This window comes from Ursus americanus, chromosome 10, assembly GCF_024610735.1.
Source record: "Ursus americanus isolate L20-20 chromosome 10, mUrsAme1.1.p, whole genome shotgun sequence".
NCBI lineage: Eukaryota > Metazoa > Chordata > Mammalia > Carnivora > Ursidae > Ursus > Ursus americanus.
Genome location: NC_142136.1, coordinates 70,421,894 through 70,441,866, shown reverse-complemented (window position 1 = coordinate 70,441,866; position 19,973 = coordinate 70,421,894). Strand labels below are relative to the sequence as shown.

The window sequence follows — 19,973 nt, the reverse complement described above, 5'->3', positions numbered from 1 at the left end:
TGGAAAGATGCCATGCTAGAATAAACTCAAGTTTCAGAAAATGAGGGGCAGAAGCCATAGGTGAGGGATAGAGATGAAGTGAGTAAGGGAGGCGAGGGGAGAAGCTCTTCGGATGGGCGGGGGAGGGGAGAATGAACACATGCTGAAAACTGACTTTTAAAAAAACTGGAGATGACTCTACACATTAATCTAGCAATAACAGATAATGTCATAGATTTGCCAAGAAATCCAAACCTAAAGAATTCAGCCAACTAGCGTGGCTAAGAGTTCTGTTTCTGTTTTTAAAATTGGTTTCTAATTTTCTTTCTTCCTACAAAATGTAAACTGTTTAATCATCTTTTCCCTTGGAGGAGAATTTTGATGAATAGAAACAGTATTTTCTCTCTAAAGTTTCACGAAAATATGAGGGCGGTTGCACGGAAATGTTTTTGGAAGCTTCAAGAGTCCGTTCAGCTGCGCGATGCCCTCCCCACCCATCATGGCTCTGAGCTGAGCCACGCGGTGCATCTGACCAAGCACCCAGCTGATGCAATTCCAAGCACGAAGAGCCCCCTTCGTGTCAGGCCGGAGGACGAAAATCCCTTGTGCAAGCCACCTGACAAATGCCGTCATCACTACAGCGCAAGAGAGGAGGCCGCGAGGCTTACAGAAGTGCATCTGTGGATCGTTACCGTTTTCATTGAAGTCCCCCAACGTTATCATGGCTCTGCGGGTTGAACTTGCCATACCGGGATGGCAAAGGAGGCAACAAACCCCAGCTGCTCAGACATCACCCAGCTAAGCAGTGTCGACTGAGCATCTCCCGTGGGCCCTGCCGTGCACGAGACCGGGGAAGGCACCCAACGGAGGGCAGTGCTGGAACAGAACGTGCGGGCTTCGCCGAACATCGGCACGGTGCCCTCCGGAAGGACTGTTGGAGGAGTCCTCGTCACTCCCTAGAAAGACCCACTTGTGAACCACAGTTATTCTCTAAAAAAGTTAAGCCTGTGCATTTAAAAATGCTCACAAATCTATTCTGAGTCATGGTCTTAGGCCACGGGGACTCCAAAATCCTAAGATCCCCTAACTTTGCTCTTTGTGCCTCCCGCAGAACAAGCAACAGCAGGTGTGTAACATGTCTGCAAACAGATTCCATCCGCCCACGGCACTTCCAGGGTCAGACCTATTGGTGGGAAGCAGGATTCCAGGACTTTGGTGTGCAGAACCACACAGCCACAGAGCAGACCCATCAACAGGAGGAGAGGGGTTACCTCCACTACTGAGTTCTCTGCACACCTCTGCTTCAGAAGTGAGGTGCAAAAAACACCATAGTGTGGGGCGCCTGGGTGGCTCGGTTGGTTAAGCGTCTGCCTTCGGCTCAGGTTCATGATCTCAGGGTCCTGGGATCGAACCCAGTGGGTCTGACGATTTTTTTTATTTTTATTTATTTCTTTCTTTTTAACCTAAAATTAAGCTGCTATGCCCATCTCATCAGTTTGACACAAATGAGAAAACCAATGGAGGAAAACCCAGTCAGGAAAATGCTCTAACCCATTTGCTTTCATAGATTCAGAGAGAAAAACAATCAGGTAAAGAGAAGCAAAAAAAAAAAAGAGACGAGTTTCTCTTACAGGAAAGAGATAAAAGATATCCACCCAACGATAACACACACACACACATCCATTTTTTTCCCTTTTTGATTATATATTTTTTTCAAGAGAAGACATTATACTTTAAGGAGCCCTGAAAGGCTTTGTTGTGGAGAGAGGAGGAATTCAGGCTGGCTTCACAGTGTGGGGAGCTCAGCATGCTAAGTTCAAGGTCTTCCTAACTAAACCGGAGACGCTGACAAAATATTACATACTTCGGAGATGCCATTAAAAACTCTCCTGCTCAGCGTTCTTATTTTGTGGCCACAAGTCATATATTACAATAATAATTTCAAAGAAATCCTCCAACTTTTAGGAAAGGCTGAGCTGGGGCCAATTCCTCATGTACACCAGAGGGTCAGAAAAGCCATGCAAGAGCATTCCTTCTCTGCAACAGGGACGAACACCACCTAAGTAGCCCTTACATTAGTCTTCATCCAGAAAGCTTTCTTTTCCGCAATTAGCAAAGCATCACAGAATGCTTCACAATTTGTTTTTCTTTATGACCCAAAATTCTGTAGCTGTAACTATGGGGGGATTGCCATTCATTTTATATAAGCAATTTTCTAAAAAGTATATAGTATTTTTTTAGCTACTGCCATTCAACAGCCATGTATCAAGACCAAGCCAAGGGTATACCAAGAGAGAAGGACGACTGTCTTCACATCAATGTAATTTAGTGAGACAAAGCTGTACTTAGCAATGGGTACAAGCTGCCCGGATACCCCTCCAGAATTCTGAGAGTCTCTGACTCCTCTCCCTCACTCACCACGACCCAACCACTCACGAAGGCCAGCTAAATCCCTCCAGCCCCCAACTTCTCTTTCCCCATGGCTCTCAGAGTGACCTTAGACTACCAGCTCTCCTGCATCAGTGCACACAGCAGCCCCATCCCTGGTCTTCCCGCCTCTGTCTTGCCCTCTCTGGATCTCCTCCCACCACTGAGAATCTGAAAGGAAAAATCTGACTACCTTACTCGGCTAATACTTTTCCAGTCACTCCCCAGGTAGCCTCGATGTGAAGTGGATCTTTGGTTCTTCGCTTGTAAAATAAAGAGAGGAATGCTTCATGGGGTTGTTGGGGGAATTAAATGGCATAATGTAAACAAAACCATTTGTTTAAACGAAACTTCTTACAAATGTAAGAAGTTATTACATTAAAGGAAATTGTAATTTACCAGACAATTCAGTAATTAAAGTGGTTAAATATAATTACTTGAATAATTAAATTGATGTAATGGATTATGTCAGAGGCTTGGTGGATTTATACAAGCTGTAATGCCAAAGTGGTGATGTTTATTTCTTTGTACACCACCTATCAGATGTTATGTCCGAATCAGTGCTCAGGTGGGAAATGTGCCTCTTACCCAGCAGGCAATCGACGATGTCTAGATGATACTTTGGTTGTAGTTCACATGCTAGCTCTACACAGACAAAGCTGCACAGCCCTGATTCTTTTCTTGGAACCCTATCAGACTATAAATCTACGTCTTTTTCAAAAGATTTATCTAACACTGTTTCTCAACTTCATGGGAAATCAAAGAGAAATGCCAATACATCCACAGATGCTTATCAGGGCAGAAATTCTCCAAACAGAACAATGAGCTCTAAAGTAAATATTCAACAGTAATAAATAAGTGATAAGCAGTCAGTACCTAGTGAGTAATAGCAGCTGTGCATCAGGAACTGGTTGGAGTTTTATTAATCCTAGAGACAATTCTGAGTCATCGGGGGACAAGCTTTGTGGCCCTGAATGAAATTAAACCTGCAATGTAGCAAGTATTCAATTAAAATGAAAGCATTTTCGGGGACCCTGGGTGGCTCAGTCTTGGTTAAGCATCTGCCTTCGGCTCACATCATGATCCCAGGGTCCTGGGATCGAGTTCCACATCGGAGCAGGGAGCCTGCTTCTCCCTCTGCCTCTTCCTCTCTGCCTCTCTCTCTCTCTCTCTGTGTCTCTCATGAATAAATAAATAAAATCTTAAAAAAAAAAAAAGACCAACTTTTTTCAAAGGAATTGATACAATAATGAAAATATGAAATGCATAAAATGTTAGGCAATTTGAAAAAGTTACAGTTGCTTAATAAATTATATCACAGCTACCTTGGACTTCAGGAAAGTGGGTTTTGAGATCAACATCACTATCAGGAAAGACTACAAAACTGACATTACCATTCAGAGTCCAGTTTAATAGGCATGTAGGAGGCAGGAGGTAAAGGTGAAAATAACTGAACATTATTTTTTAGGAAAAAAAAAAGATTTTTGGGGGGTTTTTTGTTTGTTTGGTTGGTTTTTTTTTTACTCATTTAAGTATTTGATTTGCAAGTCAGACTCTGATAAACCCACCGGAGAAAGTTTTATGAGAATTTTAGTATGAATGAATTTTCCCCCTTTCCCCTGGAGAGCTGGGAATAAAAGTGTTTTCTTTCCTTGGCCAGTGCCAGAAAGAACATAACATACTATGTGGAACTAGAAAAAGAGAACAGATGGCTGAGTATAAGACTTTTTCCACCACTATCAAGCTTTGTGTCTGCTTTCTCCCTGAGCTGCAAAAGTACCTCTCTGGAAGTCTCCGTCCCTGCTCTGCACCTTTTCCACTCTGCCCCATTTCCTGCCTGCCACCCTCTCTTCCCTCCTTTGGACATGGGCTGACTTCCCCAAGCCAAGATCCCAGGCCAACCTCTCCCTCTGACTTTGAAGTACACTGGCTACATTCCTATGATGGCAAACTGCTAGTAAGTTGTTATCTACCCCCTCCCCCTTCCACCCCCCTCCCCGGAAAAATGCAGAATGTAAAAACAGGAGTTTGGAAGAACAGAATGCAGAAAAGTGGCTCAGTCTCAATCAAGCTGATAAAAGTTAAAAAAAGAAAATGTTCCTGGCAATATCATACAGCTGCTCCACTGTCTCCTAACACAGGAGCCCGGAATCTAGAGTATTACATGTCATGCTTGGGTAAAACACCGTCTAGTTGCCTTATTTCAAAAATTAAAGAATCCTGCCAAAACGTAATTCTGTTATTTTGCCCCCCATGCAAAGGCTCACCAGGAAGGGGACCCACCATACTGTATATTCAGGCTACTGACGCTGGTGGTTGCTTGCTCTGTTTTGTTTCTTAACTTGATTTTGTGCATGAGGTGTCTACTAATTTTGCTTTGTGTTCTCTAGAGCCTTGGGGTTTTTGTTGTTGTTGTTGTTTTTTAAAATCCCATTCAATGAGTTTTGGAAATTGGCTGGAACTGATAAACAGGAAAGAACAAAATGACAGGGCATTTGCCTTATTCTTTCTCGGGCATCCATTTCTCCTGTCAATTGGTATTTCTTTAAGGGTTTTGCATTTCTTTCCCCTGAGTATCACTTCGTATGTTCATTCTCCAAGGAGTGAAAAACAGTACCGTAAAAACTATAATTGAAAAACGATTCATTTTTACCTATGGCCCTTTCTACAATATAATGATACGTGCCAGCTCCTATGTCATTATAATACTTGCTTAATGAACACGAAATAATACAACATTATCAACTGGAACCAATGCTGTAACATTCAAGGGACATGAGCAACATTATATTTATAAATTTAGTAGAAAGAACAATATTTTACAATTCTGACATACAAGTGAATGCAGTTGTGCTAAAGGACAAAAAAAATCTTGTATTCTGTTTTGCTCTTCTAGATAATTAAGAAATAGAACTAAAATCTTGTCATTTATTCATCCAGCTATGCTACATGCCAGTCACTATTCTAGGTGCTATGCATACAACTTTGAACGAAATAGACAAGAGTCTGTCCCTGCAGGGAACACATAATTGACTACCCGTCCTTGAAAATCATGGTTGAAACTGACCCTCAAGAAATGCATTCCACCAGTTTCCAGGGCAGAAGCTCTTTCCTGGACTGTTTCCTTCATCACTAGGAATGACCACTTTCCAAGGGATCAGGATGGATTTATAACCCACTGCAAAGCGATAATAAATAGAATGTAGAAAATGGAAATCCTACCATTAATAAATATATAGATTGTAGATTCTGTTTTCTTCTTCTTTGAAGCAGGTATAGATAGATATTTGCAGCTATAGAAGCCAGTGTGGTTTGCCTGAGCCGTGTTCAAGGTCAAAGTACTGCAGAACTGTTTGCCATTCCTTCCACAGGCAGATTTAGTGATGCTCAGCCTTTTGCTTTCCTTTCTCACTGTTTCAGGCAAAGACCATGAATGGGCTGCTTCCCCTCTGCAATCACAGATAAGAAAACAAAACACAGTTAGGGCTGGGGCCAGGTCCTAAGCATCCATTTCATTAGGAAGCCTATTCTGAGGGCCTTGAAATGCAGTCCTCTTCTTCTTTACAGAGAAGCAACACATTTAGAAAGCTTTTAAACAGCTCGGAGAAATATGCAAAGATGTTCGTTCAGGGCATCCCTTCCCTGTTTCCCCTTGAGTGAGCTGAGTCTCTCCTTGTGCAGCGGGCTGGATACATATGGCTTGCACTTGGCAGCTTACAAGCGACCACATACGTCCCCTCCCCACCTTTGTTCTCTGAGAGGCGACCCTTCTACTCTGCCAGGGAATGATTCTGCCTTAGAAAAGGCAACCAGGTTATCCCCAAACCAACACAGTCACTTACCTACATTTGAGATACAGTGTCTGGCCTGCTTGCATGACGTGCTGGGTGCCTTTTAAACTCAGTTCAGGACCTTTTAATTTTGAACCTGAACTAGATCCTGGAAAACAAATTTTGGAAATGTATTATTTGCAAATTGCCTTCTCATTTTTTTTTTTAAGTCCTTTCTTTGGGTGAAGGTAACTTTTAATCTTTAACTTACTTGGATCTGCAAAAAGGTACATGTAATATTAAATTCTCTAAATTCACAAATTTTTTCTAGTCCAAGCCTTGTTCACAAATATTACATGTCCTACTTTCCCAAATGATTTAAATAATATCCAAACCCATTGATTTAGAACATTAATAGATTCAAACATGTTTCTAAATGCAGCCATGTTAAGAATATAAAGTAACATTAAAAACTCTCAGGATTAAATGTCAGTGTCATTCAAAACTGAACTTCTACCATGGTGGACCATCTGGTCATACAGGCCTGGCTGATCTTCTTTTTCAAATACAAAGTATAGAAACTTCCTGGGTTCTAGACGTAGCTCAGTGATTAGTAAGGCCGTGATATTTTGGGCGAATCATTTCTCTTTCTGAATCAGTTTCCTCTTTTGGAAAACCAATTATAGACCAAAATCAGTTTTAGAAGCCTTTTGGTTTGTCTTACATAATCTCCAAGTTCCCTCTATAATGGAAAGGAAAAAAGGGAACTATTCACCCCTACGTGACATTTGACAAGCATACTTCATGGGGAATGTTGTGAGATAATGAGATAAGCCAAGCGAAAGTGCCTGGAAATCTACACATCTCTGCACAACACGATAACAATATCCACCCTAAGGACTCTGTGCGACACTAGCTAAGCCACCTCTCCCTCCAGAGCTCAGTTCTCTCATCTGTAAAATGAGAGACCGGGCTAGATGACCTTGGATCTCTGACTCCATTTCTGACATTTCCAATCCCATGATCCTTGGAGCCACTGGTGTTATAGGGGGTGATCCTCTCCTGAAGCGGCGTTGGGCATGGCCTCATCCCAATAAATACCAATCAGGATCTCTCCCACCTCTTCCTCCCCACCCCCACCCCCGCACAGGCAGGTGCAGATGCCTGGCAGGCGCAGGAGATCAGGGGCCCAGGATTAGCAGGGACAAGGGTGAGGGGACAGATATTCTTAGAAGAAAAGTTAAGCCAATCTTGCAGCCAATCTTTGGGAATACTTTTTTTTACTTAAAAAATAGGTTCATGCAGTGGAATTCAGGATAGAAGACTGAGCTGAATCCTCTAGGCTTTTATGTTAGATCGCAGATCTATGAGATGAGATACACATGTCGAATTCCCCGGCTAAGTCTAGCAGTGCTCTCTAGCGTTACTTGTGGGTCCTAGTATCACAAAGAAAGCTAGGCTCAGTTTAAAACTCTGCATTTGAAGATTAATTTCTCCATTTACTAGCTGCATGGCCTTGGACTTCCTTCATTGTTGCTCCTTAGTATCCTCAGGCGTAAAACCGGAAAATCCACCATCTACCTTGCAGGTGTGGTGCATGGATCCAGAGCTGGGTCATCTAAGTGGCGGTGCTGCCTTGACGTGGGGCCGATGCCCGGTCACTGCCACCTAGCAGAACTGCTTCCCCCCACTGCTGCCAGAGTATTTTGTTGAGATGTAATTGCAAAGACATTACATTAACTCAATCTGCATTTCTGATGTTGCTGGTGATATAAATTAATGTAAAAGAAACTTTTTATACACAATAGGTTCTGGTATCAAATTACAGCTGGGAAAAAATGACTTGATATTAACTAATTTAAATTAAAATCACTGTTTCATGTAGATCCAATTGGTCTATCAAGTAACCCCATAGAACAAATCAACCCATTCAGATACCTAGTGAAGCATTTTGTACTTTATTCATCTCCATGAATTTCCTGACGGCTAAAAATCAGCGGTCCCTGGGAACACTAAGATTTTCTAAAGCCACAGCCAGAAACGGATAACACCTATCCTAAAAAAATTTCCAGGCCAGAATAGTTTCTGCCCTTCTTTATGGCATGGAATTCTGGAGATTTCACTAAGTAGTTGTTTGTGTGCTGGAAAAAATCCAACAAAGTTTCCTGCGGAAAATTCTGGCATGACTGAGAGCGATCTCTGTGGTTTATGCGGAGATGGTATGCTTTCTCATCCAGGAGAAGTCAAGGGAAAGAAGCCTCCCTTTTCATGACATGAGGGGAACCTCACTGCCTGCTAGTTCGTTTCCAAATCATATGACTCTTTATCAGCACCCTAGAAAACCAATATTCCTGACCCTTATCAGAAAGAAGATCTGACCGCAAAGACCCACCCAAATCACAGCTGAGGGGAATGTTATATAGAGAAGATCCCCTAAAGAATACGCCACCCACACGCTCCTCTCTGTACTCCCCATTCCATCCTCCCACGAGAAGAAAGCAACACAACTGAGGGTTAAATAAGACACAGAAAATAAGAGTTACTGGAAAGTTTAGGGGGAAAATGCTAAGAAAAATATTTAATTTTATTATTAGTCTCCACTGACATCAATGAATTTTGCACTCAGAATGAGGAAGCTAGATTAAAGAAGTTGATTCAACAGAGGAAAGGAGAAGCAGAAGGAAAGTATTTCCAAGTAACTGGACACTGTGAGTATACCATCGTTCCTCATAAAGATTAATGGAGGTGCCAAGACTACAGTTTAACAGGAAAATGAATAGGGAAAAAGAAAAGCGAAATATTTATTCCTCAAATGCTCTGAAATCACATTAGGCCTTAAAACATTTCTTTGAAGCAATTTAACGTCCAGGCACCCACTTGGGTAATGAAGATCTAACGTTTTTTGAGTATCTGCAGTAGGTCAGCACTTTCTCCATTTCAGCAGTGGCATACATAAAAAGGAAAATACAAACATGCACATATCCATATACACCGCCACACCACGTGAAAATCGGTTTGCTCTTCTCAGCAAGTAGCTCAGAGTCACGTTGCCCAATTAGAAACAAATCCACAGGAAACTTCATTTCCAAGGGTGGATGCTAGAATTTAACAGGGATTCTCCCCTTGTGAAGCGCAGACGGGGATCAGAACTTTCCACTGTTGGCCACGGTAGCCTCAATGTGTGGCTGAAACATATTATTGTCCCCTCAGTGAATTAGGTGGTCTGTGAACCCCTGTTTTCATCAAAATCCACTAGAACAGACAGCAGTCTCCTCTCAGCCGCAGGGACACGTTCCAAGAGCTCCCGTGGATGCCTGAAACCACACCAGTACCAAACAGGACAGATACTGAGTTTTTTCCTATACGCCCACACCTACGACACAGTTTAATTTGTAAAGTTGGCGCAGTAAGAGATTAACAATAACTCATAATAAAATCGACCAATTATAACAACACACTGTAAGACAAGTCATGTGAAGGCGGTCTCTCGCTCTCAAAATATCTTAGGTACGTCACTCGCCCTTCTCCTCACGGTGATGGGAGACGATAAAATGCCTACGGGATGAGACGAAGGGAGGTGGACGACGTGGGCACTGTGACGGAGCATTAGGCTATTAATGACCTTCTGACCTTACGTCAGAAGGAGGATCACTGCTTCTGGGCCACAGCTGACCTCAGGTGACCAAAACCGTGGAGAGCAAAACCACACATGGGGGAGGGGGGACTACTGCGGTCATGAGAGAGGCAAAGAGATGTCCTTCTGTCAGGAAAGTTATTATTTAAATAACAAAGCAAAAAGCCCTGCAGACGTGGAGGTGGGCTTTATCGCACGCTCATTAGAATAAGCTATGAAGCACTGCGGTATAATACCCCTCAAAGGCAATGGACGTGGGCGAACACTGAAACTGGTAGTATTCTTGTCTGACTATTTTCCTCACTGTCTGTCTGTTCTGTATTGTCTGGTAGGGGGACAGAGAATAGAATGTTATAACTCGTGGACAAAAATCCCTTCCCTCGCCCCAGGCCAAACCTCTGCTGGAAAGCCCATATCCAGACTGTTCTAAATCACGACTCTCCATTCCCCTTCATTTTGTTACGCAAAATAGAGTGCTCTCTTTGACTTCAGGGGGAAGAATGAGTACAGTTCCAAGTAAAGTATGGCTTTATTTTGCAATCAAAGCCAAAGCCCAAATGAGTGAGGTTCTTTCTTGAAACTACTCTGCGGGATACTGACGGAGCACGATGGTCATTAGGAACCAGACGGCCCTGCCTACCACTTTTAAGACTGAGAGAAAAGACGCTATGGAGGGTTGGAGTAAAAGCATCATTAGGAAACTGCTGTTTTTACTGACCTATGTAAAAACAGTGTTCTTATTAGTCGACTACAACTTCAAGACAAACCTCTTAGCTCCTCTTCCTTCCAGATGCCACCCGTTCCTTCACCTCTACTATACTGAACTCCAAGGGTGAATCTCTGTAAGGAAGGGGACTTAGCCAAGTACAAGTCATGAAACGTCCACGTTTTTCCCTTTTTGATGTAGTCAGTAATCTCCCCAGTTCAGCTACTCACTAGCTCTGCTGTGGCCATGGGCATGGACCTAAGCCTCGGATTCTTCATCTGTCAACAGAGGGGATAGCCTGAGATTTTGAGAATTCCTTCCAACCTAAAAATTCTGCGATCCCGAAATTACAGTAATTGATACCAATGTACAAGTTAGAAATCACATAAAAAAATAATTATGAAGAATAAAAAGACGACCCAATTTAAAAATGGACAAAGGATCTGAATAGACCCTTTTCCAAAGAAGCTTTATAAATGGCCAATAAGCACATGAACATTACATGCTGGAAAAAATGCAGGAAAATGCAAATCAAAACCACAGTGAGATACCACTTCACTTCATACTTCCTAGGTTCGATTAAATTAAAAAGACAGACAATAACAAGTGCTGGTGAGCCTGTGGAGACCCTGGAGCCCTCACATATTGCTGGTCAGATTGTAAAATGGTACAACCACTTTGAAACACAGCATGGCAGTTCCTCAAATGGTTAAACATACAACCCAGCAATTCCACTCCTAGGTATGTAGGTCTCTATCCAAGAGAACTAAAAACATATGTCCACATAAAAACTGGCACACAAATGTGTACCTACAGCAGGATTACTCATAGCAGCCAAAAAGTGGAAACAACCCTAACGTCTATCAATGACGAATGGATAAACAAAATGTAATGTGTCCATAAATGGAATATTACTTGGCAATAAGAAAGAATGAAGTACTGATACGTGCTACGACACAGGTGACCCTTAAAAATATGCTGGTGCACAGAGGAAAGACCTTTGAGGACACAGGGAGAAGGCGGCTGTCTACAAGCCACAGAGAGAGGCCTCTGAAGAAACGAAACCTTCCGGCACCTTAAATTTGGACTTGCAACTTCCAGACCGTGAGAAAAGAAATTACTCTAATTCCGGAACCCAAAACAAAAACACTATGCTAAGTAAAAGCAGCCCGTTACAAAAGGCCACATATTTTATGATTCCATTTGTATGAAATGTCTAGTATAGGCAATTCACAGAAACAGAAAGTACGTTAGTGGTGGCCAGGGGCTGGGGGAGAAGGGGGATGGGGAGTGACTAATAGCTGGTTTGGGGTTTCTTTCTGGGGTGGTGAAAATATTCTAAAATTAATGGCGACAGTTGCCTAGTTCTGAATACATTTAAAAAGCATCGAATGATACAATTTAAAATGGTGAGTTTGGGGGCATCTGGGTGGTTCATTTGGTTAAACAATCTGCCTTTGGCTCAGGTCATGTCCCAAGGTCCTGGGATCGATCCCTGCCTTGGGCTCTCTGCTCAGCGGGGAGCCTGCTTCTCCCTCTCCCTCTGCCTGCCACTCGGCCTCCTTGTGCTCCCTCTCTCTCTGTCAAATAAATAAAATCTTATAATAAAATAAAATAAAATGGTGAGTTTTATGGTATGTGAATTTCACCTCAATAAAACTGATTTTCTAAAAAAACTTTATGACTAAAGTAATCACAGAGATCAGTTGAAGACACAGAATATGGAACTATTTTTGACTTTGCTGCCACCCATGACCCCATCGGTATCAGATTTTATACTAGTTCTTTTTCCAGCTTAAAGCTTTAGAAGGCTGATTTGAGAGAAATCATGTTTCCTTCGTGCTCAATAACATCGCTCTTTCCGTACTAGAACTTTTACAAACATATTGAAAAAACTCAGTTTCCCCAAATTACAACCTTTTAAATTTAATCTGATGTTAATTTTAAGTCACTTCTAATGGCATATTTTGAATTTTAACCATTTAAATTGGAATTCTAGCAATTTGAGTCACACTGAAAATTATGTTGTTCAGAGTTCTCTGAAGAAACCTGTTGGTGTTTCCTTTTATGTTAAAATTGACTTCTGATTTATTTTCTTAATGCAAAGCTTTGTATATTAGATTTATATCAAATGAGATGCATCTGTCTTTGATTTTGCATACCATGTTTTCAATAGTACATAATCCTACATGATAAACGACCTCTTTATCTAAGTATAAATTCCCAAGTATCATGTTTCCAAAATTCGATTTTAAGACCATGAGCCTTTACCAAGGTTGTGTGAGGTTAATTAAACATAATTCATAATAAAAGAAGATATTCTTTCCCCAAGATGTAGGTTATTAAAAGCTTAAGTCTCACAGACTAAATTTTATAGACTCTTTCTGGTTGGTGGCAAGGCTGGGAGAAAGGTTAAGAATGCAATTGCAGGTGAACCAACTTTCTAGAAACTACCACAATTTTTGTTTGGGCTGTTAATTTTTACAGTGCTTCTAGTGCTTAATAAAAAGCTAAATCTTGGTCTCAACCTCTGTGTTGTGCCTCTATTAAAGCATTTGTCAGGTAATACGAAGTGTACATTATAACCAGATGCCCTATCAGAATGGCTATCTTAAATGCAGACCACACCACTAGCTAAGCTGACAGCGCAGGCTTTGATGGGAAGCATTTTAACGTGCACGTTGCACGTTTCTGGCATGATGGAGAAAGACCAACGGTCCCTATTCCATCTACCAACAGACCACAACCAAGATAGGAAAGCCCCAGGGATTTGCATGGCAGCTGCAGAGCTTGAGTCCCATGATTAGGCATGATATTCGTTTTCAAGATGTTTTTTCCCCCCAAAACAACTGGCATCCAGTCAAGGAAAACCCTAAAGAAAAAAGGCTGTTATCCTAAATACATGTACACCCCTATCTATTTGGATGTGCACACTTTTCTCTCTGTGAAAACGTCAAGTTTGTTTGAGGGGTGGGGAGGAAGCAGGTAGAGAAGTGAAAGAGGTTTTGGGGGGAGGTGTTTGAGTTGTGGTCTCCGTTGTTTTAGGCTTAAAAGAAAGCTCTTTTTGGCTGGGATTTGGAAATTGACAACGTATTACGCAATAGCGAGAAGCTCTGATTTACTGCTGAGTAATTTCTTATGTTGATAAGATAATTTGCAACTTTCCGATGGTCAAATACAGGCTATTTCAGATTTTAGGGTAATGGAGAAGCAGCTGCTGTCCAGCAACCATACATTTAAGTTGTAGAAAGTTGCTAATCCCAGGGACTTGCTATTGTCCTTTATGTCTTTACATGACCTTAAACTCATTATTTTACCGCAAGGACCTGCGAAAAGAATTCACTGGCTTCTTGCTTTAGAGTTTTTGCTATTCAAAGGAATCCCCAAATCATTAGATTTGAAATGTCAAGAGTCTGATCTCCATGCTTTCGTAGAAAATTTAAAATAGTCATTTACATAGCATTTATGTCTCGAATTCAAGTGTAAAAAAACAAGTGTAGAAATTAGTTACATGTTTAATTTCAGCAGTGTCGGCCTCACCCTAGAGATACCTTCATTTGAATAATTCTGCTGTAGTGTGTTTTATAGCCATCTTACAATTTGTATTTTAATGGTCAGTTGACAAAATCCATAAACAGCTTTTGCAGCGCAAGGCACAGAGGACACCATGCTATTAGCAAGGGACGTGGCTGATGTCCAAAATAACCAGAACTTGGACAGTCTGCACCTTATCCATGCGTGAGTTATCGGCTTTACTCATTTCTCTTTTACAAAGTTATTTAAAAGAGAAAATTCTGTGTGGTTTAAGATGTTGACCAGGAGAAAAGTACTCTGATAACTTCGACACTCCTACTATCAACGTTTACGAGGGGCACATCTTCCGTGTACCTCTCTGAGCTTTTCCCTGGACACTGGCTTCTTGGAGGGTCATGGTTTAACAGGACGTCTTCATTTATCATCAGGCCTGTCACCGGGCTACCATCAGGAGTCTACCCTCCCAATGACCTGTACCCGTGCACAGCTCCTTTTCATGTGACATCAGAGTTAATTAAGGCTGGTCAGTGAGAAATCTCCTGCCGACCAAGGAGGTAACTTTTTCCAAAAAACGCTCGACTCCCACACTGCCGCCCTTTTATTGAACGAGTTCAAAAACCACCTCCACAGAGCTGTCTAACAGCATGTCATTTCAATCCACCACACGATGCCATGGAAGTTATCTGAGCTGCCTGGAGCAAGGGTCAAGATCTGGTTGACACGGCATGAGACATAGCTTGGAAAGTATTTAGTGGAGAAGTCTGGTAGACCTTCATCTGGTTATGCAAAGGGAGAGGAACAGAACAACGTTCCCCCCGAAAAATGCAGAAAGGTTTTGTCTGTGAGGTCGTGTTTCTCTGTCAGGAGCAGGAAACACACTACATTGGGAGCGTATCACCACCGGCCTCTGTTCTTACCCAGTGTTACTGTTCAGAGGGCTGTGGGCGACTTGGCCGGATGCCACCTCGTATAAATGGGATTGTAATCACCAACAGCCTTCTGCTATTGCTCGTGCTGACTCACAAGCGATTTCAGGCCAGAATGTACTCATTTTCAGGCTAGGAACAGCTGAAATGCAGAATGTATTAAATTTCAGGTTACGAACACCCGAAAAGAGATTGCTCAGTCGAGGTGCCATTTCGATGAAAACACACGCAACACATGCAAGATGAAATACATGACAGTGGGTTTGATGGAAGTAAGTGTTTTGTTCCTCTTTCAGCATTGGTGCGTCCTCTTTAGAGTCTCAGCGCTCTAGAACATTGCAGTGTGGTCAGTGACAGAATGCTTCTAGGCAGGAGAGCATGTGGATTGAGTTGCATTATCAGGAACTGTAGTAGCATTAATAAAAGGCTTGAAGTGCCTTAGCCTCAGCCTTCTCATCTCCCATTTCTTATTTAGAAATCCAAGTTTCAGCTCTGCCAAAGGTATCCTATTGGTACCTATCCTATAAGGTATATTATTCTTAAATAAGCAATTATTCCAGAAACTAACGTAACATTGTCCGTCAACTATACTTCAATAACAAAAATCTTTAAATGGTTAAGACCTTTATACACATGCAAACAAACCAACAATGATCAGTCTGGAAGCCTAGTACAGCGTGCATACAACCCACAACTTACCATCCAAAGCTTTCCCCATTCTGCATGACCTTAGGATTACAGTATGGTCTACCACCAAATATTTTATCAAATGCTCTGTGTCCATTAGTGCTCGTTGCCAAAGGGCCAGGCGTCAGTGGAGATGATGGGAACAGGTACCCGAATTTCAAGGACATGGTATTTACTTAGATCCCCGTGGGTTCCATCAGGAAGGAAAGCAGCCCAGAGAAGATGTGAGAAACATTTTATCCATTCAATACAGGACCTCGTCCTAGAATGATTACAGCAGAAGAACAGGAAGTGGAACTTTTAAATTGTAGAGTAGCTACTGCCTATAATGTGTTATAACAGACAAATAATCTGCAGATGCCCACACAGTTCTTCCTGGGAAAAAAAATGAGTATATCATGGAGTTGTGTGCTGCGATGCTGTTAAGTAACCATAAAAATGCATTGTGTGAGGTTTGCATTCTGAATCCAAAATAATGCCTTAAAACGGGTGTATAATAAACTGAAGAAGGGTAGGCAGCAAGCAGGCAGGCAGGCAAGAGTGCACCTTAACTCTAGCTAGGCAGCAAGGAAAAGCTAAACTCCGTCTGGTCTCTTCTTTTCATATATTCTTCAACTTCGTAATCTATTACAAATAATGACAAAATAGCATTTGCTTTGCACATAAAAACAGAAGAAATAAAACAACATTGGCAGGCAGAGTGTGATAAGGTTCTCGTGTTCATTTTAGGCTCACGCTGATCCAGTTCATGAAGCCTAAGCTACTCAGAGAACTTTTTGCTGGAGTGTTTCAGACGGTCTATGAAGGAGGTGCTTTATAAATTCCCTCCCTAAGAGACAAGTGGAGAGATCTCCGCCTTTGTAACCAATAATATACACAAACCTTCTGACCTTTGAGATTTAAATAGCCAAGTGTGTGCGATGAAGTTATCCATCATAGGGGAATTGAGTTTTTGAAAGCGATGTTAGCATACTTTCTAAGGCTCATTAAAACACTATTCCTGACCATTGTGTTTCTGTTGTCAAAATCAGTTTCCTTCTAAATTAAACAATTTGAAATACAATTGCTTTTCATTATGCATTTTGGAGACTAGTCCCGCTTAGACAATGGGATGCCTATGATGACTGAACTATTCGTTTTAATTCTGGCTTCCTTTAACTTTCATGTTTTCTTAAGACTTGCTTAATTTACACAGTAAATGTTTGTAATCTTCCTAAGATTTCACCAACTGTTAAAAAATCTTCTCTCAGATGGAATAATGTTCTACAAGTTTTGCTGAGAGCCAAGATTCTGGAAGGGAAAGTAACCCACTAAAGGCAGTACGCTTCCAGCAGAAGAATCTCAATTTTTAAAGAAATAATTTACTGAATGTTTTTCATTCACTTCAATATGTGATAGCAAGGGCATCCTTACAAATATTCATAAAAGATTTTAAAGTCATTTATACCCCAAACTGGGAGAATGTTAATTCTCCGGGCATTTTTACTCATACGCTCTCATTAACTTAACCTAGAATTTTGTTTCTAGAATTAGCAGGTCTGATATCATCCAAGATATCACAGCACAGATGGAAGAAAAAAATAAAACACAACACCGATTTCTGCTACCACTTGGCCATCAACCTAACAGGCTTTATTTATTTTTTTTTTTTTAAGATTTTATTTATTTATTTGAGAGAGACAGAGAGACAGCACAAGCCGGCGGGGGTGGGGATGAGGAGCAGAGGGAGAAGCAGACTCCCTGCTGAACATTCTGGTATTTTGGGATCATGATCTGAGCCAAAGGCAGACACTTAACCAACTGAGCCACCCAGGAGCCTCTAATAGGCTTTAAAATAACTTATGAATCAGCTGACTCCGGAGGACGAGCCCAAAATCAATAAGCAGAAGTTACATAAAACCAGAAGGAAGAACTCTGTAGAAAGGGAGGAAGGTCCCTTGTCCTGGAGCTGTCCTTATAAAGTTAAGCCACCAACTCCCCGAGATGAGACTGATGCACTGGTTTAAGAGCTGGACTCTCAACGATGATCCCAGGAGTATGGGAACTTGTTCTCTTCATTTATCTGTCCTTCTTATCTCTCTTTTATGGCCAGCCAACCCTGGTTTTCTTCCCCCACTACATTCCTGATATGACCCCTTTCTCTCACCCCTCACCTTGTAGATTTCTCTGATCTTTAACCTCAGCATTTATTCATGTAATATTTTCAACATATACTAAGAGAAGGATACAATGATAAACAAGAGACACAAGAATGCTTTCTTTAAAGTGCTTATAACTTAGCTGGACGACAGATAAACCAACAAGTAAAGGTAGACATATGTAATTTCCTACTCACAAATTACTTTCTATATAAACATAAAATTACATTATATTTATGTGTTATCATAGCAAAGTACCAGATGTGGGGAAGCTAGTCCAGCCCGGGGAGTGAGGGACGTTCTCACAGAAGTCTAGTTGAAGGTAAGACCCGAAGAATGAGTGTGTGAATCTTCAAACCCTCTAAAGCTTCATCTTTACTTTTAGAAAACTGTTTTCCTTTACCAACTACTAACTCCCTTGACCATACAACTCTGCTTTCCTTGACCTCTTTGCTGAGGGACAATGCCCCGGGTTTGTTTTATATGGGGGACTTATCTGACTTTACTTGCCACCAGAATAAAAGCCACAAAGGAACAGTCTCTAGAAGATCTGCCCAGGTCATGCTACGCTTTTTGAAATCATGGACGAGGCCTCTGATGGCGGTGAAGCGATGAGAGGAATAAAAGAAAATGATGAGTTTTCATCTGCATGATTTCATTAACCAGGACTGAACTTGTCCCTCCTCCTCACCCCTTTTGTCTTCCTAAGTTTACCCTGGGGATGGTGCAGAGCCAAGAGGAAATCGTTTCCAACCCAAATGTCCTTATCCAAGAGGACAAAAGCAGTAGCAGGGGCAGTAACATCACCTAATATCTTTAGCTGATTTGGTGTACCTAGAAATTCAGGTTCCCAATCAAAGGTCAGGCTTCTGTGCTTGACCAACTAAGAATTTCCCAGCAGGAGGGCTCATCCAAAGAAAAGATCTCTTGGGAACCATTTCTCTAGTGGCTGGGCAGCTTAAATCCTCTGTTTGAATCCTAGGTCTAGATTCAGTTCAGGAGAACATGGCCAGCTCAGCCAAAGACAAGAAAGGGGTCACTGGAATGAGAGGATGCCCTCAAGGAAGGAACGGAACATTACAGATGTGCTGGGAGATTGACTGCCAGCTCTTGGGCAGATTTCTGCCAACCTCCTTCACCCACACTCCCCCATAGGTTCTTAGAAAGTGAACCACTGTGGAACCATGACTCCTGCAAGGGCCTCTGAGAACCAGAGGAATGGCTAGGATAAAGTTTCAGTCAGTTCAACCAGCATTTATTGAGTGACTACTGTGTACTAGGTACTGTACAGGATTCAGAGCTGGGAAGCTGAAACAGAAACAAGCACTTCCTTTGGAAGGGCTCTCAGCCCTGAGCAGTCTCTTAGGTCATGATTCATCTAGAAGTAGATTCGGTGAATACGAAGAGAGTCAACAAACAGAGATCACCTCATAACTATGTATAGCTTGTTTTCAAAGACATATTTTTGAGGGAGTCATGAATTCACTAACTCAAGTGATTCATTTCAGTAAAATTCAGTTAACGTCACAAACTAAGACACTTATTCAATGGCAAACATATAGCACAATGAACACAACCGTGTTTATATCTTGAAATAAAATATAATGGGTTAATTAATGAGGATGCTTGAGTACCTTTTAAATGAATATGTTAAAATGTTCTAAAATAAAATAGCCTTCAAAAAAAAAGTCTTCTGCACATGCTTGAATTCCATGGAAAGTCGCACATGAACCTAGAATGATGACTGATTATGAAACAGGTATCAGGAGAATCACATTTGTTATGACTCATGCTTATCCTTATGAAATCACAGCAGAAAGTATAGCAGTCCAAAATGTTCTAAGAAAATATATTCCTTAAAAGACACTTCCCATCCCAAGTTTGTCCTTAAGACTCTCCCAAAATGGTGAGTGGGTTATCCCAGCAAGGCAATCCCATGCCCATCTGCCTGGATTGTGCTTTACATCCAAACCAACTTGATCTCAACATTTTAGAATTTCACTGTCCCTAAAAAGAGATAGCCAGATATAGAATCACGAAGTTCAAGGTCAGTCGAGACAGGCTGAAATGAGAGAGAAATTTCTGAAAATCAGCCTTTGTTGTTAGTTTCCTGAATTTCCCATTTGCCTTCCAAGTGACTGTGTGTGACAAATACTTTGCATAGCCTATTTC

At 41.5% G+C, this 19,973-nt stretch overlaps 1 protein-coding gene across 2 annotated transcripts in view; it reads right to left on the bottom strand.

The window, feature by feature from the left end:
* FLT1 (fms related receptor tyrosine kinase 1) overlaps positions 1-19,973 on the bottom strand; it is a 171,316-nt gene that overhangs the window by 139,551 nt on the left and 11,792 nt on the right. For both annotated transcript variants that reach the window (XM_045797039.2, XM_087865221.1), the window contains exons 2-3: positions 6,249-6,345; positions 5,629-5,855 (exon numbers count right to left, since the gene is read on the bottom strand). In XM_045797039.2, coding sequence (XP_045652995.1) covers positions 5,629-5,855; positions 6,249-6,345 — 324 coding nt within the window. The remainder of the gene's footprint in view (positions 1-5,628; positions 5,856-6,248; positions 6,346-19,973) is intronic.